Source organism: Canis aureus, chromosome 25 (genome assembly GCF_053574225.1).
Source record: "Canis aureus isolate CA01 chromosome 25, VMU_Caureus_v.1.0, whole genome shotgun sequence".
NCBI lineage: Eukaryota > Metazoa > Chordata > Mammalia > Carnivora > Canidae > Canis > Canis aureus.
The window spans coordinates 903,054-917,557 of NC_135635.1; the positions used below are offsets into that span (position 1 = coordinate 903,054).

The window sequence follows — 14,504 nt, forward strand, 5'->3', positions numbered from 1 at the left end:
GGAGCGCGCAGGGCGATGCGGGGCGCGGGGCTCCCCGAGGGCGCGGCCGGGGCGCGAGGTCCCCGCGGGCGCCCGGCCCCGCCGCTGCCGCTGCCGCTGCTGCTGCTGCTCCTGCTGCTGCCGCCGCCGCCCCGGGCCGCGGGCTTCAACCTGGACGCCCAGGCCCCCGCCGTGCTCTCGGGGCCGCCGCGCTCCTTCTTCGGCTTCGCCGTGGACTTCTACCGGCCGGGGGCGCGCGGGTGAGCTGGGGCCGGGGCCGCGGGGGGCAGCGGAGGGCAGCGGAGGGCAGCGGAGGGCAGCGGTGCAGCGGGCGGGGCCGGGGCTCGGGGCTCCGGGGGCCGGCCTCCCCTCGGCTCCCCTCCCCTCCTCTCTACTTCGCTCCCCTGTACTCCCCTCGGCTCCCCTCCCCTCCGCTCATCTCTCCTCTCCGCTCCCCTCCTCTCCTCTTTACTTTACTCCCCTCTGCTCCCTCCCCTCCTCTCCTCTCCCCTCCGCTCCCCCGGGTTCCCCTCGTCTCCTCTCTCCTCTCTGCTCCCCTCCCATCCTCTCTCCTCCTCTCTGCTCCCCTGTACTCCTCTCCTCTCCCCTCGTCTCCTCTCCTCCCTACTTTGCTCCCCTGTACTCCCCTGGGCTCCCCTCCTCTCCTCTCTCCCCTCTGCTCCCCTCCCCTCCCCTCCCCTTCCCTCCTCTCCTCTCTGCTCCCCTCGGCTCCCCTGGGCTCCCCTCCTCTCCTCTCTCCCCTCCTCTCCCCTCCCCTCCTCTCCCCTCCTCTCCTCTCCTCTCTGCTCCCCTGGGCTCCCCTGGGCTCCCCTCCTCTCCTCTCTGCTCCCCTCCCCCCTCCCCCCTCCCTCCGCTCCGGCGCCCCGGGACCCGCAGGGGGAGGGCTCCATCCCGACGGGGGCCGGCAGCTCGGGACCCTGAGCCCTGAGCCCTGAGCCCTGAGCCGGGTCCGGGGGCGCGGGCGGCTGGGCCAAGGGCGGGCCTGGGACGTGCCGGGAGGGGCGAGCGCGTGGAGGGGCGGCCCCCCTTCGTCCTGCTCCGGGAGGAAGAGAAATGCCGATTTCCTGTCGGCTGTCGGACTCCGGGCCGGGGTCGGAAGCGGGGGCGCCGGGGCTCGGGACCTGGGGGACCTGGGGGACCTGGGGGCCGGGGCGCCGCACGGGGTCGGTGCCGGCCCGGGTGCCTGGGAAGCGGGAGCCCGCAGACCCGGCCGGCCCTGGAACAAGGGGGTTTGTTAAACGTGGGGCCCGGGGAGCAGGAGGGACGGTGGGCGGCTCCGCTGCCAGGTCCCGGAGCCTCCAGTGGCTGGAAACCGCCCCCCTTGGTCCCCAGCGCCACCCCGACCCCTGGGCCCCGGCCCTCCACGGGACCCCGGTCACACCGAGCCGTTTTGTACCTGGTGCAGGAACCGCTCTCTACTCACTTTCTTTAAATTTCCTGAGAAGTTTTAGTTACTCTAACTGACTTAGTGGGGGTGCGTGTGTGCAAATTTCTCCTTTGTCTGGAGATGGCAAAAAAGAAAGATGGTTAGGCCCCAGCTGTTGGTTCTGCGCTATTCAAGGTCCCCACCCAACCCCCACCCCACCCCCCTGGCCTCCTGCCCAAACCCCATTGCATCACCCTGGCCTGGAGCCTCTGCCAGGCCTGGCCTCCCCCAGGCCCCTCACACTGCTTACCACAACCCTAATGGAGCAGGGAAGAGGGAAGCAGGGAGGGGATGCGGTCCTCCCCCACGTGGGGGCAAGTCCAGTGGTCTGGCCCTTAACCCTCCTCGTGGTCCACCCCCACGCCCACCCCCACCTCGCCAAAGTGTCATCTCCCCTTTACAAGACTCCTGTACAACATCTGGACTTTCACACACTCCCGTTCCCTAGGTGTCTGTCTGGCCGCTGGCCCGGTCCTACAGTCCCCGCAGCAGCCTTCTCACCCCGACCCCTCCCCTTCTGCTCATCTCCCCTCCCGAGAGAACCCAGGTGTCCGGCCTGCAGCCCTCCCCTCTCATTTTCTCCCAAAGTACACCCTTAGAGTAGGACCGGGAACCATCCACTTCCCCCTGGACCGGGACCGCAGCTGGGCCTTCAGCCCCTCCCTACCCACCGGGGACAAATACAGCTCCCGACCGGGACCTGGGCCTTTGCCGGAGAGGGCGGGCCTCAGGGCTCCCGTTGGCCCTGCCACACCTCTCACGGGGACACTGAAGGGGCATCGAAGGGCCCGAGAGGGGTTACCTGGTAGGAAAGGGTCACGCTGCGAGTCCCACCGTGCTGGGAGTGCATCCTGGCCCCACCGCTCCCTCGTTGTGTGACCTGGGGCGACTTACCTTCCCTCTGCTTTCACGGTGTTTTCAAGAAAATCAGACACCTCGCCTACGAGGCTGCCTGAGGACTTAGGGAGACAGTGCACCCCCAGAAGGCACCTGGTCCGCAGGCAGAGGGTGATCAGTACGGGGGAGGCATGATTTTTACCAGCTAGCTGTTTTCAACTTCTGGGTGTCTCCTCCCGGGGTATCACCTGGTTCTTTGCCTAACTTTCCCCCCACTTCTTTCTTGCTTCTAGTATTTGCTTATAGCGCCGATAGTAATAATGGTCCCTCACATTCCTTAGCACCGTCGCATCAACTTTTCCATTGGATTGTTAACAAAAATCCTCGCATTTGACATAGGAAACAGTACTGTCCCGTTATATGTCTATATATATACTGAAACTTCAGGAATCGTAGAAATTGGCTTAGGGACTGTTCAGGGGCACCCATCATTTGATGGGGGAGAATCCAGAGCTTGGAGAGAGGTGCTGTGGCCCAGGTCACCAGCTGGAAGGGCGCCCCGTCTTAGCCCAGCTCCTCATTCTCCTCGGGCACGGGCACGGGCACTGCCACAGGTGGGTGCAACTCTTCCTCGCCAGCCCGCCGGGCACATCTCTTGAGAATACACCGGGGGGGTCTAGATGTCCTCGTCAGGCCTGGCCAGGGCTGCCGGAAGGCCTGCAGGAGCTGGGTCCCGGGCCACTCGCTTCCCCCCACCCCCGACCTTGCCAGGCCAACAGAGTCAAACAGTAACCGTGTATTGAACAGGAACTTGGTTAATCAGAAGCCTGGCTGGGGAGATAGTAGAGGGGAGGCAAGGGGGTAAGTTGGCAACAGCGTAGACCAAAACGTTGGCCGAGGAAGGAAGATTCTTAGCTTCCGGTCCTTATTTCGGGAAGGATTCTGAGTGACCTTGGACATGTTGCTTAACATCTCTGGGACTTGGTTTTCCCATCTGTAAAATGAGAACATGGAACTAGGTCTGTAGATTTTTTTTTTTTTTAGTTAAATTTTTTTCTTTATTTCCTTTATTTTTGTTTAAAACAAATGATATCCTACCAGGGCATTCTCTATACAACGGGGAAAAGAGCTTGCTCTGAAAGAAGATGAGGAGGTGGGTCAGGACCAAGCCAGCCTCCCCGGACTCCATGTGGCCGGCCTGGGGCATCTACATGACAGGCTGCAAACCAGCGGCTGCTCCCTGTGGTGCCTCAGAGCAGTGGCGGGCTGTGGCTCCAGGAGCCAACCCTAGAGCTTCGGGGATCCGAGGCCTCAAAAGGAATTGAGGCGATTATTTCTTTCCGTGAAGTCTACACGTTAGAAGAGTGTATCTGCCAAACTGCACTTAGTAAGGAATAGTTAATTCCCTTTTCCTGGTTTTTACCAACTGGAAGGTAGAACAAGAAGACGGCCATCGCTGCCAATCAGAGCTTCTGACCAGTATGTGATAACCGGCTTCCCCCACATGTTGATTGAATTTTGGCCAAAAGCAAATGCACTTGAGGTTCTGATTTAGCCCAGCCACCTTATCAGGTAAAGGCATGATTTCCATTAGGCTTTCCGAAATATTGCAAATAGCCTGGGACCGTCCCCTGGTCCATTGGTACCTTGGTGGCCCCAAGAGGGCCCAACTGCTGCAGGATTTAGGAAGCAAGGACTGGGAGTGGGGGGACGAGGATAAGCCTCGCGGCCTGGCTACTCTGACCCCAGGCACTTGGCCTGGCCACGGGGCAGGGCGCTATTTATTGGGATGGAGGGGCCACTGCACCCACAGGCATACGTCAGGGTGCGGGGCGGGGGTCTGGGTCTGTGTCCCTTGCCCGCAGGCCAGGCCTCCTGAACTGCCACGCGGCCACAGTGTCGGCCCCAAGCCTGGGGGCTTCAGAGGCTTTGTAAAGCCTCTCTGACCTTCTGCCCCTGGCGGACCCCAGGCTGCTTCCTCAAGCCATCTGGGGGCGCTCAGGCTGGCGTCCTCATCAAGAGCAGGGGGTTTGGGAAAACTGGGAGTGGGAGCGGGGTCCCTTGCTGCCGCCCTGTGCCCTCCCGCACCTGGACTCTCGGAGCTCCGGGAGGCCTCCTCACCTGGAGAGCGCGGAGGGGAGCCGCCCCAGGGCGCCCCGAGCTGGCGCCAACCCCAAAGCCCTTCCCTGGGGCTGCGCCTCCTGACGGCCGGCTCCTGGCCGCTCACGGCCTTGGCCCTGGCACGCGAGCCTCTGCCCCACCGCCCCACTGCCCGGGCCTTCCAAGCACCCCCCTGGTGTGATGGCTGAGTGAGAGGGGTGGGGCCGGCGGGTGGGAGACAAACGGAGAAGTGAGAGGTTGGAAACAGACAGGAAGCCACAGGCAGTAAACATTTCCTGTCCCCAGGGTAACCAGGGGCGCACCCCACCCCCTTCCCTCCAGGAACTCTCCCTCTCTGGCCCCTCCTGTCCTCCGGACCCTGCCTTCGCCCCCTCCCTCCTCAGCCTCCGGCCCCCCTGCCCACCCCTCGCCCCCCACTTCCGCCGCCCCGTATCCCCATCCCCTATTCCTCTAAGCCCCCCCCTCTGCCGCACCTGGCCCCCTGGCTCCGGGGCCCTCCACCATTAGGCACTCGCGCTCTCTCCGGGAAGGAGGGCTCGGGAACATTCCCGAATACCAGGGAAGCCATGGTACGAGGCCTGTGGAAAGCTGAGAGAGGCCAGAAGCCAGTAGAGATGGAAAAGCCCAAGATCTGACATCAAGACAGAGAGGACTGGGGAAGCCAAGACAAAGAAAGCGAGTAGTCCTGGGCCAGAGGGACAGTGAGAAGCTGTGCCAGAGGCAGGCCGGGAGGAGCGCGGAGGCCCCGCGGTCAGGGGCCCCGGCCCAGGCTGCCAGGTGCGGTGCTGGGGGACACCGTGCGGGAGCAGACCACAGGGCTCAGGGCTGCCCAGGGGCGACAGGGGCGTCGACAGCGGCGGGGGCAGCGCCGAAGGCAGGGAAGCTTGCCCAGGACCTTACCCGTGCCCAGCCAGGCCGTAGGCGCCCCAGCAAAGGCAGCTTCCTCCTCAAGGTCTCGAGGCCCCCGTTTCAGAACCGAGACCCCCGTAGAGCAAGATCTGGCTTCAGACTCCTGGGGATGGTGTGTAGGACGGGGGTTCAGGGGCCGAGCAGGAACCTGGCCGACACGGGGACGTCCACCCCGAGAGCCCAGGGCAGGCAGGCCCGGGCCCAGGGGAGTGTGTCCTCGCCGCCCTCACGCTCCTCTCGCCACTTCTGCACACTGGTTTCCAGGACTCACATTTTCCTGCTACACGCCCCAAGCCGGGCAGTCGGACGCCTGGGTCCTGGCCCGGAGAAGGGCTTTGGCTTGGGACGGGAGGGCAGAGGCTACGTGAGCGGACCCCGCAGCTCGGGGGCTGCGTGTCCCGTCCTGCAGACCACGGGGAGATGGGGAGGCCGGGGCCCAGGCTCTCTGGCCCCTGTTCCCTTCCCAGAGCGGACTCTGGTTCCCCTTCTCTCGCGAACAGGGAAGGGGTGGGTGCTTGTGTTAGTGACAGCGGCACATGGGGACCGCCTGACTCCAGCCTGGGCCTCTGGCATCTGTGGCATCTCCTGAGATATAAATACAACCAGGGGGCATCCACCCCACCCCCGGCCAGCCCCGGGCCCAGCAGCGGGGGAGCCGGAGGGGAGCTGGGAGTCACTGCGTCCTTTCGTCCTTTCCCTCCGCAGGGTCAGCGTGCTGGTGGGCGCGCCCAAGGCTAACACCAGCCAGCCCGGAGTGCTGCAGGGGGGTGCCGTCTACCTCTGCCCCTGGGGCGCCGGCCGGGGCCACTGCACGCCCATTGAATTTGACAGTAAAGGTAACCCCCGTGGGCAGGAGGGGACGCCCGGAGGGGACGCCCGGGTGGCCGGCGAGGCTGGAGCCCGCCCTGCGGGGCCGCGTGTCCCACTCGGGCTGCAGCTCCGCCTGGTGCAGGCTCCTCAGCGCGGCCCGGCCCAGCCCAGGAGGGCGGCGTGATTCAGAAACATGTGGCTCTCATTTCCCCTGAATCACCCACAGCTCTGGGAGGCCGGGCAGCAACACAGACAAAGGCAGGGAGAGTCACACAGGCTTTGCAGTTGGTCCCGCCGAGCGCTAAGCGACGGTGCCGGGAGCTCGGTCCCCGCACACGCGGGCCTGCATGGGACGGAGGCCCAGGGAGGCCCAGGGAGGCGGACAGAAGGACAGGAGCGCCGGCCAGCACTTCCGGGCGCTGGCTCACTGCTGTGAGGCTTGCACACCTCCACGGCTTGGTCCTGCCCCGGGCGAGGTGTGGGCCCGTTTCATAGGTGAGGAAGCAGAGGTTAAGTGACTCGCCCGGGGTCCTGCAGCCAGTGTACGGGGGGGGGAGCAGGGACGCGAACGGTCCGGCTCCAGAGATGACGACCAAGACCGAGTGAGGAGACAAAAAGAGGAGAGGTGTTTTTCTAAGGTTTTATTTATTTATTTACGAGAGACACAGAGAGAGAGAGAGAGGCAGAGACACAGGCAGAGGGAGAAGCAGGCTCCATGCCAGGAGCCCGACGTGGGACTCGATCCCGGGACCCCAGGATCACGCCCTGAGCTGAAGGCAGATGCTCAACTACTGAGCCACCTGGGCTGCCCAAAAAGAGGAGAGATTAAAAAAATAGAGAGAGAGAGAGAGAGAGACAATGGTGTGGGCAGGGAGAGCGTGAAACTGACTTTTTTTAGCAAACAGATTAAATCAAAGGAAAGGAAAAAACCACCCCATGGAGGGCAGAGATAGGGCCTGGAGAGACAGCCCCGGATGTGAGAAAGGCCTAGAAAGGGGATGGAGCAAGGTGCCGTAGAGGCACAGGCCCAGGTACAGAGAAGTGCAGCCGGGACCACCCTGACCTGAGATGGCCTTCCCACCCCGTCCTGCCTCCACCTACCTGCAAGCACCCGGCCTGGGCCATGAGGCTGGAGCACCGGGGAAGGCAGCCCCAGAAGCCCAGGTTCCCAGCGCTTGCATGTGTGCGTGCACGTGTGTGTACAGGTGCCTGTGTGCAGGTGCGCGTGTGTGCAGGTGTGTGTGCAGGTGCAGGTGTGTGTGTGCAGGTGCACGTGTGTGCAGGTGTGTGCGTGCAGGTGTGTGTGTGCAGGTGCCTGTGTGCAGGTGTGTGTGTGCACACACATGTGTCTAGGGGAGGACTGAGTCAGGCTCCACAAAGCAGACGCTGAAGACCCTTCCCCAGTCCCCCCAGTGAGTCCCGGGGCTCAGGGCTTGCAAGCGCCTGGGCGCCCGAGCGCTCTGCCAGCCACGGCCCAGCGCGACCCCTTCTCCCGTTGAAGGCTCCCGGGTCCTGGAGTCGTCGGTGTCCAGCCCGGACGGGGAGGAGCCTGTGGAGTACAAGTCCTTGCAGTGGTTCGGAGCGACGGTTCGAGCCCACGGCTCCTCCATCCTGGTGAGGGCCCGGGGCGTGGGCAGGGGTTGAACGCGGTGGGGCTGTGGAGGCGAGAAGCCCGGGCTGACCTGGAGCGCCCCCCCACCGGGCCCCGCCAGGCCTGTGCGCCCCTGTATAGCTGGCGCACGGAGAAGGAGCCGCTGAGCGATCCCGTGGGCACCTGCTACCTCTCCACGGACAATTTCACCCGAATTCTGGAGTACGCACCTTGCCGCTCAGGTAGGGCAGGAGGGGGCACCGACGCCCGCCTCCCCTCCATCACCCCCCCCAGTTGGCCTTCCTGACCGCTGCCTGGTCCGGGGCACCCTGGTCCGGGGCGGCCCCCTCTCGGGTTCCCGTCGCCCCTCGTCCCCCCACGCGAGGCCCATCTGTGCTGGGCTCCTCGTCGTCACCCTCTCCCCCCACAGACTTCAGCTGGGCCGCGGGACAGGGCTACTGCCAAGGGGGCTTCAGCGCAGAGTTCACCAAGGTGAGGGGGCGGTCGGGGACATGGGGCGGCGGGCGGCGGCGTCACGGGGCGCCAGCACCACACGCGGACCCTTTTCTTCCCCCACAGACCGGACGTGTGGTCCTGGGTGGGCCAGGGAGCTACTTCTGGCAAGGTGAGTCCTCCCAGGCGCTCGCGCGGCCCTGGCACACGGCCTGCCACCCGCCCCCTGCCCGACATCCCGCCCTTCCCTCGTCTGCCCCGGCCCGATTCTCCTCTGCCTTTCCTGAGACGCGTTCACCCGGTTCACCCGTCCCCGCCGCCCCCCACGGCTTCCCTCCCCGGGCCCCCTCCCCGCCGCGTCCAACTCCTCGTCCCCTTCCCCAGGCCAGATCCTGTCTGCCACGCAGGAGCAGATCGCAGAGTCCTATTACCCCGAGTATCTGATCAACCTGGTTCAGGGGCAGCTGCAGACCCGCCAGGCCAGCTCCATCTACGACGACAGCTACCTGGGTGAGCGAGCCGGGGGGCACCTCGGGGGGAGCCCCTCAGGACCCCCGGCCTCGCCCCTCCCGCTCCGGCGCCCCGGGCCCTGGGCCGCAGTCGTGTGCAGGCTGCCTTGGAGGCCGGGCGGGGGACGGAGCCGGCGGGTGGGGGGGGGGGGGCGCGGCACAGGGGCCCCACGGGGACACTCACGTCCACCACCCTGTCCCCCAGGGTACTCTGTGGCGGTGGGCGAGTTCAGCGGTGACGACACGGAGGGTGAGTGTGCGCCGGGCGGGGCGAGGGGACGGGATGCGTGGGCTGCAGGAGCCGAGTTGTCGTCACCCCCCGCCCCCAGCCAGCCCACAGCTTTCTCTTCTCTCTGCAGACTTTGTCGCTGGCGTGCCCAAGGGGAACCTCACCTACGGTTACGTAAGCCTCAGCTTGACCTGCCCTGCCCTCCCCTCCCCTCCCCTCCCCTGGCTCAGCTCCAAGAGCCCCGCACGGCAGGGGGAGAGGGTGAGGGCTCCGGGGGGCGCACTGGGGATAGATCAGTGTCCTGACCCCTGGCCTGCTTCGTCCCATGAGCCCTGCAGCCGGCCGAGCCTCTCTGAGCCCACTTCCCCTCCGTGTAATGGGCTAATAATGGTTGTGAGCTCTCGAGGCTCCTGCAAGGATGAGGCGAGGTCACGGCCGAGCGCCCGGTGGACTCCGGGGCACCTGGCGGTTATTAGGCCGCGACGAGTGTCGGGAGGGCACCGATGGGGGTGGCGTGGGGCTCGCTCCCGCCGCAGCGTTCACGGAGGCAGGTGAGGGGCGGGCAGGGAGTCTCCCAGGGGCCTCTGATGGGGCGCGGCCTGGGGCACAGGGGCCAGGGACCTGCCGCTCAGGGATCCCACCCAGCGACGGGCTCACGGGTCACCCACGGGGTGCAGATCGGGCCTGGCCTCCTCGGAAGCCGTCGCCCCGCGGAGTGGCCAGAGGGTAGGGCGGCGTAAGGGAGGGGTAGCTGCTTTTAGGGCAGGCGCGTCAGAGAAGGTTCTCTGAGGGATCCCTGCAGAGGAGGCGAGGGGGCCTCCGTGACGGGAGCGTGAAAATCGCAGAAGAAAAGGAGAAGAAAGGGGCTGATTGAGGATGAGGAGAATGTGGAAAGGTCGAGGGAGAACAAAGAGGTTGGGCCGGATTCCCCGGGGCCCCGGAGGAGCCGCCAAGACGTTGGGAATCTGGGCCCCGGCGCCGGGGTTTCCAGGCCGGGGTGTCCCTGGCGGACGCGCTCGGGGCCGTGGGCCTGTCTGAAGTGACTATCCCTGCCCGCCGCGCACGAGCCCGTCGTCAGACTCCGGGCACAGCAAGGGACAGACCCAAGTGCCGCCCCCGCTGACCTCACGTCCTGGGGGGTGGACGTGGACATAGAAAATCGTCAGGGGTTGGTCAGTGATTCGGAGAAAACCAGTGGGAGCTCCGTGGCCTAGAAGTGGGGACGTGAAAGCAAAGTCAGGAGGGAGTCGGGAGACCAGTGGCCGAGGCCTAGCAGGTGCCCCCCGGGGGTCCCGTGCCCACATGCCCATGTGCCCTCCACCCGTGGGACGGCCTGGGGGTCCAGGACCAATGGGTGCGTCTCATCCTCCCCAGGTCACCATCCTCAATGGCTCAGACATCCGGTCCCTCTACAACTTCTCAGGAGAACAGGTGAGGACGCCCCCACACCACCCAGCAGGCCTGCGGCCAGCCCATGGGCCCGGCCCAGCCTCCGGCCTGCCCCCCCCCGTCCCTGCTGATCCGTCGATTGAGCCCCTAGTCCTGACCCAGTGCTGCTCCTCTGTCTACCCCCACCCCCTCAGATGGCCTCCTACTTTGGCTACGCGGTGGCTGCCACAGACACCAACGGGGACGGGTGAGCAGCAGGAGAGGGGCCCCCGCGACGCCCTTCCCAGATCCGCGGCTGAAAAGTGGGAGTGGGGCAGAAACACGCGAGGAGGGTTCTCCTCCAGGCTTTGTGTCTGGATTCTCCTCCGGTGCCTGCCTTCACCTTGCTCAGGAGCAAGGAGGGCGCGGAGAGCCAAAGACCTCAAGGCTTCTCACCCGAGCGGGAGGGAGCGTGGGACGCGGGACGCCCAGGATTTCCCGGCAGGGGGACTGGGGAGGGGAGGTGGCAAGGCAGGGTACCCGGATGCCTGGGTTTTCCTCCTACCCGCAGGCTGGACGACTTGCTGGTGGGGGCACCTCTGCTCATGGAGCGGACGGCTGATGGGCGGCCTCAGGAGGTGGGCAGGGTCTACATCTACCTGCAGCACCCAGCTGGCATGGAGCCCACACCCACCCTGACCCTCACTGGCCAAGATGAATTTGGCCGATTTGGCAGCTCCTTGACGCCCCTGGGGGACCTGGACCAGGACGGCTACAACGGTGAGTGCCACGGGCCCAAGGAGCCGACCAGGGGTCTGGAGCCTGCGGCAGAAGGAACCTGGGGAGACGGTGGCTAAGAGACCCAGACCCCAGTGGCCCCCGCAAGGAGGGGTGTAACCTTCATCCCCGTGTCTCGGTCTTGGGACTTGAAGAGATTGGAAAACTGGGAACGACAGACGGGGAGGAAGAGGATCCTGGGCCCCGGGATCTGGTGGCGGAGACCAGACCCCTGCATTCCCGGCCTCCTGACGGGTGTGTGGTGTGTCTTGTCTTGCAGACATCGCCGTCGGAGCGCCCTTTGGCGGAGAGACCCAGCAGGGAGTGGTGCTCATCTTCCCCGGGGGCCCCGGGGGGCCGGGCTCTCAGCCGTCCCAGGTTCTGCTGCCCCTGTGGGCGGCCGGCCACACGCCACACTTCTTCGGCTCTGCGCTTCGAGGAGGCCGAGACCTGGACGGCAACGGATACCCGGGTGAGTGGTGGCGGAGACCCTGCACCTGAGAACTCTGCAAGTCGCAGGCAGGACCCCCGCCCTCCGGTGCACCGTCCTGAGCCCCTGGGGACAGCTCGAGAACGGTGCCACCCCCAGCGCTGCCCCGCACGTGGGCCGCCCTCGAGCAAGACTCCAGAAGAGGGTTAGGAAGGAAGGATCGGGATGCGGGCCTTGCCGTAAGGGGTAGTGTCTTGCCTCCTTGCAGATCTGATTGTGGGCTCCTTCGGTGTGGACAAGGCTGTGGTGTACAGGTATGGATTCCGGGGGGCGGCCTGGGGACAGTGGGAACGGGGCATCTCTCAGTAGGGCTGGGGCTGGGAAAGGGCCCAAAGGACACCGGCCCCCTGGGGCTGGGGCGTCGGCTTCCTGCGCCCAGATCCCAGAGACCAGTCCTAGTTCTACTGACGCCGTATCCACTGTTGGCAGGGGTCGCCCCATCGTCTCTACCAGCGCCTCCCTCACCATCTTCCCCGCCATGTTCAACCCCGAGGAGCGCAGCTGCAGCTTGGAGGGGAACCCCGTGGCCTGGTGAGCTGGGGCCCGGGAGATGCAGAGAATGAGTCTGAAATGGCTCCGTGCGTGCCTGGGAGTGGGCGGAGAAGCCAGGGCTGGGAGGGGACGAGCGCGGGCGTCCCCGTCGGGGTGTTTGGGAGGCAGGTGGGGGACGGGCCTGTTCACGGCAGACACCACCTTTCCCCTCGGTCTGCCTCCAGCATCAACCTCAGCTTCTGCCTCAACGCTTCCGGGAAGCACGTTCCTGATTCCATCGGTGAGGGAGTCGCCGGGGTAGGGGACGGGGGGCCGGGCCCTCGGGCAGCCCCCTTCTCCCTGAACACGTGAGCAAGGGCAGGTTCTCCGACCACGTGTTCCGGCCGCAGGCTTCACGGTGGAGCTCCAGCTGGACTGGCAGAAGCAGAAGGGGGGCGTTCGGCGGGCGCTGTTCCTGGCCTCCAGACAGGCGACCCTGACCCAGACCCTCCTCATCCAGAACGGGGCTCGGGAGGACTGCAGAGAGATGAAGGTCTACCTCAGGGTACGGAGCGGCCCGGGGAGGCTGTCTGCAGAGCCGGGGCCCCTCTTGGGGAAAAAAAAGGAGATCAGGAGACTCCAGTGAGAGGCTTGGGACTCGGGGGGCTGAAGAGGGGGGCCCTTCTGCCCGAGGACCTGGGAACCAGGCTCAGAAGCCAAGAGAATGGGCAGATCTGGACACCTGGCTTCCTGAGGGCGCCGGGGGGACAAAGAGGTGGGAGAGGCTCAGGGGCAGAGCCAAGTGCCCAGCGTCCCCTGACACCGCGAGCCCTGTCCCCCCACCCCAGAACGAGTCCGAGTTCCGCGACAAGCTGTCCCCGATTCACATCGCCCTCAACTTCTCCCTGGACCCCCAAGCCCCCGTGGACGCCCATGGCCTCCGGCCAGTCTTGCATTATCAGAGCAAGAGCCGCATAGAAGACAAGGTGAGGAGAGAGGGGAGGCCAGACGGGGGAGAGTGAGCCCTGGGCACCGGGGCCGGGCCCTGGAGGGGGAGCCTTCAGCGCAGGCGGAGGTCCGAACCGCCCCCCCGCCAAGGCTGTCCTGCTCCCCAGGCTCAGATCTTGCTGGACTGTGGAGAAGACAACATCTGCGTGCCGGACCTGCAGCTGGAAGTGTTCGGGTGAGTGAAGGCCGCCGCGGGCTGGGGGTCCCGGGTGCCACGGGCTCACGCGGGACGGCGGCGGGGGGGGGGGGGGCTTGGAAGCACCTGGCACCTGAAAACACAGAGTAGGGACATGCTAGCAAGCCGTGTGACTCAGGAAGTCACCGGTTCTCGTGTGCATAGCAGGGGTGACGGGGGTGATAGCAGCAGCCTCCCCGCCCTTCGCGGGGACCGAGTGGACCGTCACGTGGAGCATCGGGCTGGTGGGCCGGGCAGCTGGAGCCCAGAGATGGTTTCTGTTGTTACCGTGCTGCCGTCGGGCTGGCGCGCTGTCCCGGCTGGGGGATTCGTTTCCCAGAGTGTCCCTCACCCCGTGCTTCCCCTCCAGGGACCAGAACCACGTGTACCTGGGCGACAAGAACTCCCTGAACCTGACTTTCCATGCCCAGAACGTGGGTGAGGGCGGCGCCTATGAGGCCGAGCTGCGGGTCACGGCCCCTCCAGAGGCCGAGTACTCAGGACTCGTCAGAAACCCGGGGGTGAGAGGGGGCTCCGGGGCGTGGCCGGGGACGGGGCCTGCTGCGGGGCACCCAAACCTGACTCTACCCGCCCCCCCCCGGCCCCACCTCCAGAACTTCTCCAGCCTGAGCTGTGACTACTTTGCGGTGAACCAGAGCCGCCTGCTGGTGTGTGACCTGGGCAACCCCATGAAGGCCGGAGCGAGTGTAAGTCCGGCCCGGGAGGGAGGATCCGGGAGGGCAGGGGCCCACCTGTCCAGAGCGCAAGGGCGTAGGGGAGGGGGCTGGAATCGGGGTGAGGCCAGCGCCCAGGCCGACGGGGCCCACGGTCCTCTCCTCGCGCCGCAGATCTGGGGTGGCCTCCGGTTCACGGTCCCTCACCTCCGGGACACGAAGAAAACCATCCAGTTCGACTTCCAGATTCTCAGGTAGGGAGCGGGTGGGCTGGGCGCGTGGGGCATTCTCCCGCTGGGCGCCAGCAGCGCCTCAGTCTCCCCTCCGCGCCCTCGCCCCGCAGCAAGAATCTCAACAACTCCCAAAGCGAAGTGGTTTCCTTCCCGCTCTCGGTGGAGGCTTCCGCCCAGGTCTCCCTTAACGGGTAAGCGCCCGGGCGGGCGAGCTGGGGCCTTGCGGGGCGGGAGGCGGCCCTGGGGAAGGTGCGGGAAGGAGCCCCTCCACCGCCCTCTGCACCACTCTCCTCCGCAGGGTCTCCAAGCCCGAGGCAGTGCTCTTCCCAGCGAGCGACTGGCGTCCCCGAGAGCAGCCTCAGGAGGAGGGAGACGTGGGCCCTGCTGTGCAGCACGTCTATGAGGTCAGGGGTGGGGGCGAGC

General features: G+C 65.9%; 1 protein-coding gene across 3 annotated transcripts in view; it reads left to right on the top strand.

Annotated features, from left to right (window-relative positions):
• ITGA5 (integrin subunit alpha 5) overlaps nt 1–14,504 on the top strand; it is a 19,706-nt gene continuing 5,202 nt past the window's right edge. For 2 of the 3 annotated variants that reach the window (XM_077869736.1, XM_077869738.1), the window contains exons 1-24: nt 1–239; nt 5,999–6,129; nt 7,605–7,717; nt 7,816–7,936; nt 8,125–8,186; nt 8,274–8,319; nt 8,532–8,657; nt 8,862–8,906; nt 9,016–9,059; nt 10,260–10,316; nt 10,469–10,521; nt 10,825–11,033; nt 11,311–11,502; nt 11,729–11,774; nt 11,950–12,051; nt 12,237–12,292; nt 12,402–12,556; nt 12,840–12,977; nt 13,107–13,174; nt 13,545–13,695; nt 13,789–13,881; nt 14,023–14,102; nt 14,192–14,272; nt 14,380–14,485. In XM_077869736.1, coding sequence (XP_077725862.1) covers nt 16–239; nt 5,999–6,129; nt 7,605–7,717; nt 7,816–7,936; nt 8,125–8,186; nt 8,274–8,319; nt 8,532–8,657; nt 8,862–8,906; nt 9,016–9,059; nt 10,260–10,316; nt 10,469–10,521; nt 10,825–11,033; nt 11,311–11,502; nt 11,729–11,774; nt 11,950–12,051; nt 12,237–12,292; nt 12,402–12,556; nt 12,840–12,977; nt 13,107–13,174; nt 13,545–13,695; nt 13,789–13,881; nt 14,023–14,102; nt 14,192–14,272; nt 14,380–14,485 — 2,499 coding nt within the window. In that variant the 5' untranslated portion in view covers nt 1–15. Of the gene's footprint in view, nt 240–2,743; nt 2,878–5,998; nt 6,130–7,604; nt 7,718–7,815; nt 7,937–8,124; nt 8,187–8,273; nt 8,320–8,531; nt 8,658–8,861; nt 8,907–9,015; nt 9,060–10,259; nt 10,317–10,468; nt 10,522–10,824; nt 11,034–11,310; nt 11,503–11,728; nt 11,775–11,949; nt 12,052–12,236; nt 12,293–12,401; nt 12,557–12,839; nt 12,978–13,106; nt 13,175–13,544; nt 13,696–13,788; nt 13,882–14,022; nt 14,103–14,191; nt 14,273–14,379; nt 14,486–14,504 lie in introns of those variants that run through there. The other variant, XM_077869737.1, reaches the window with a different exon arrangement.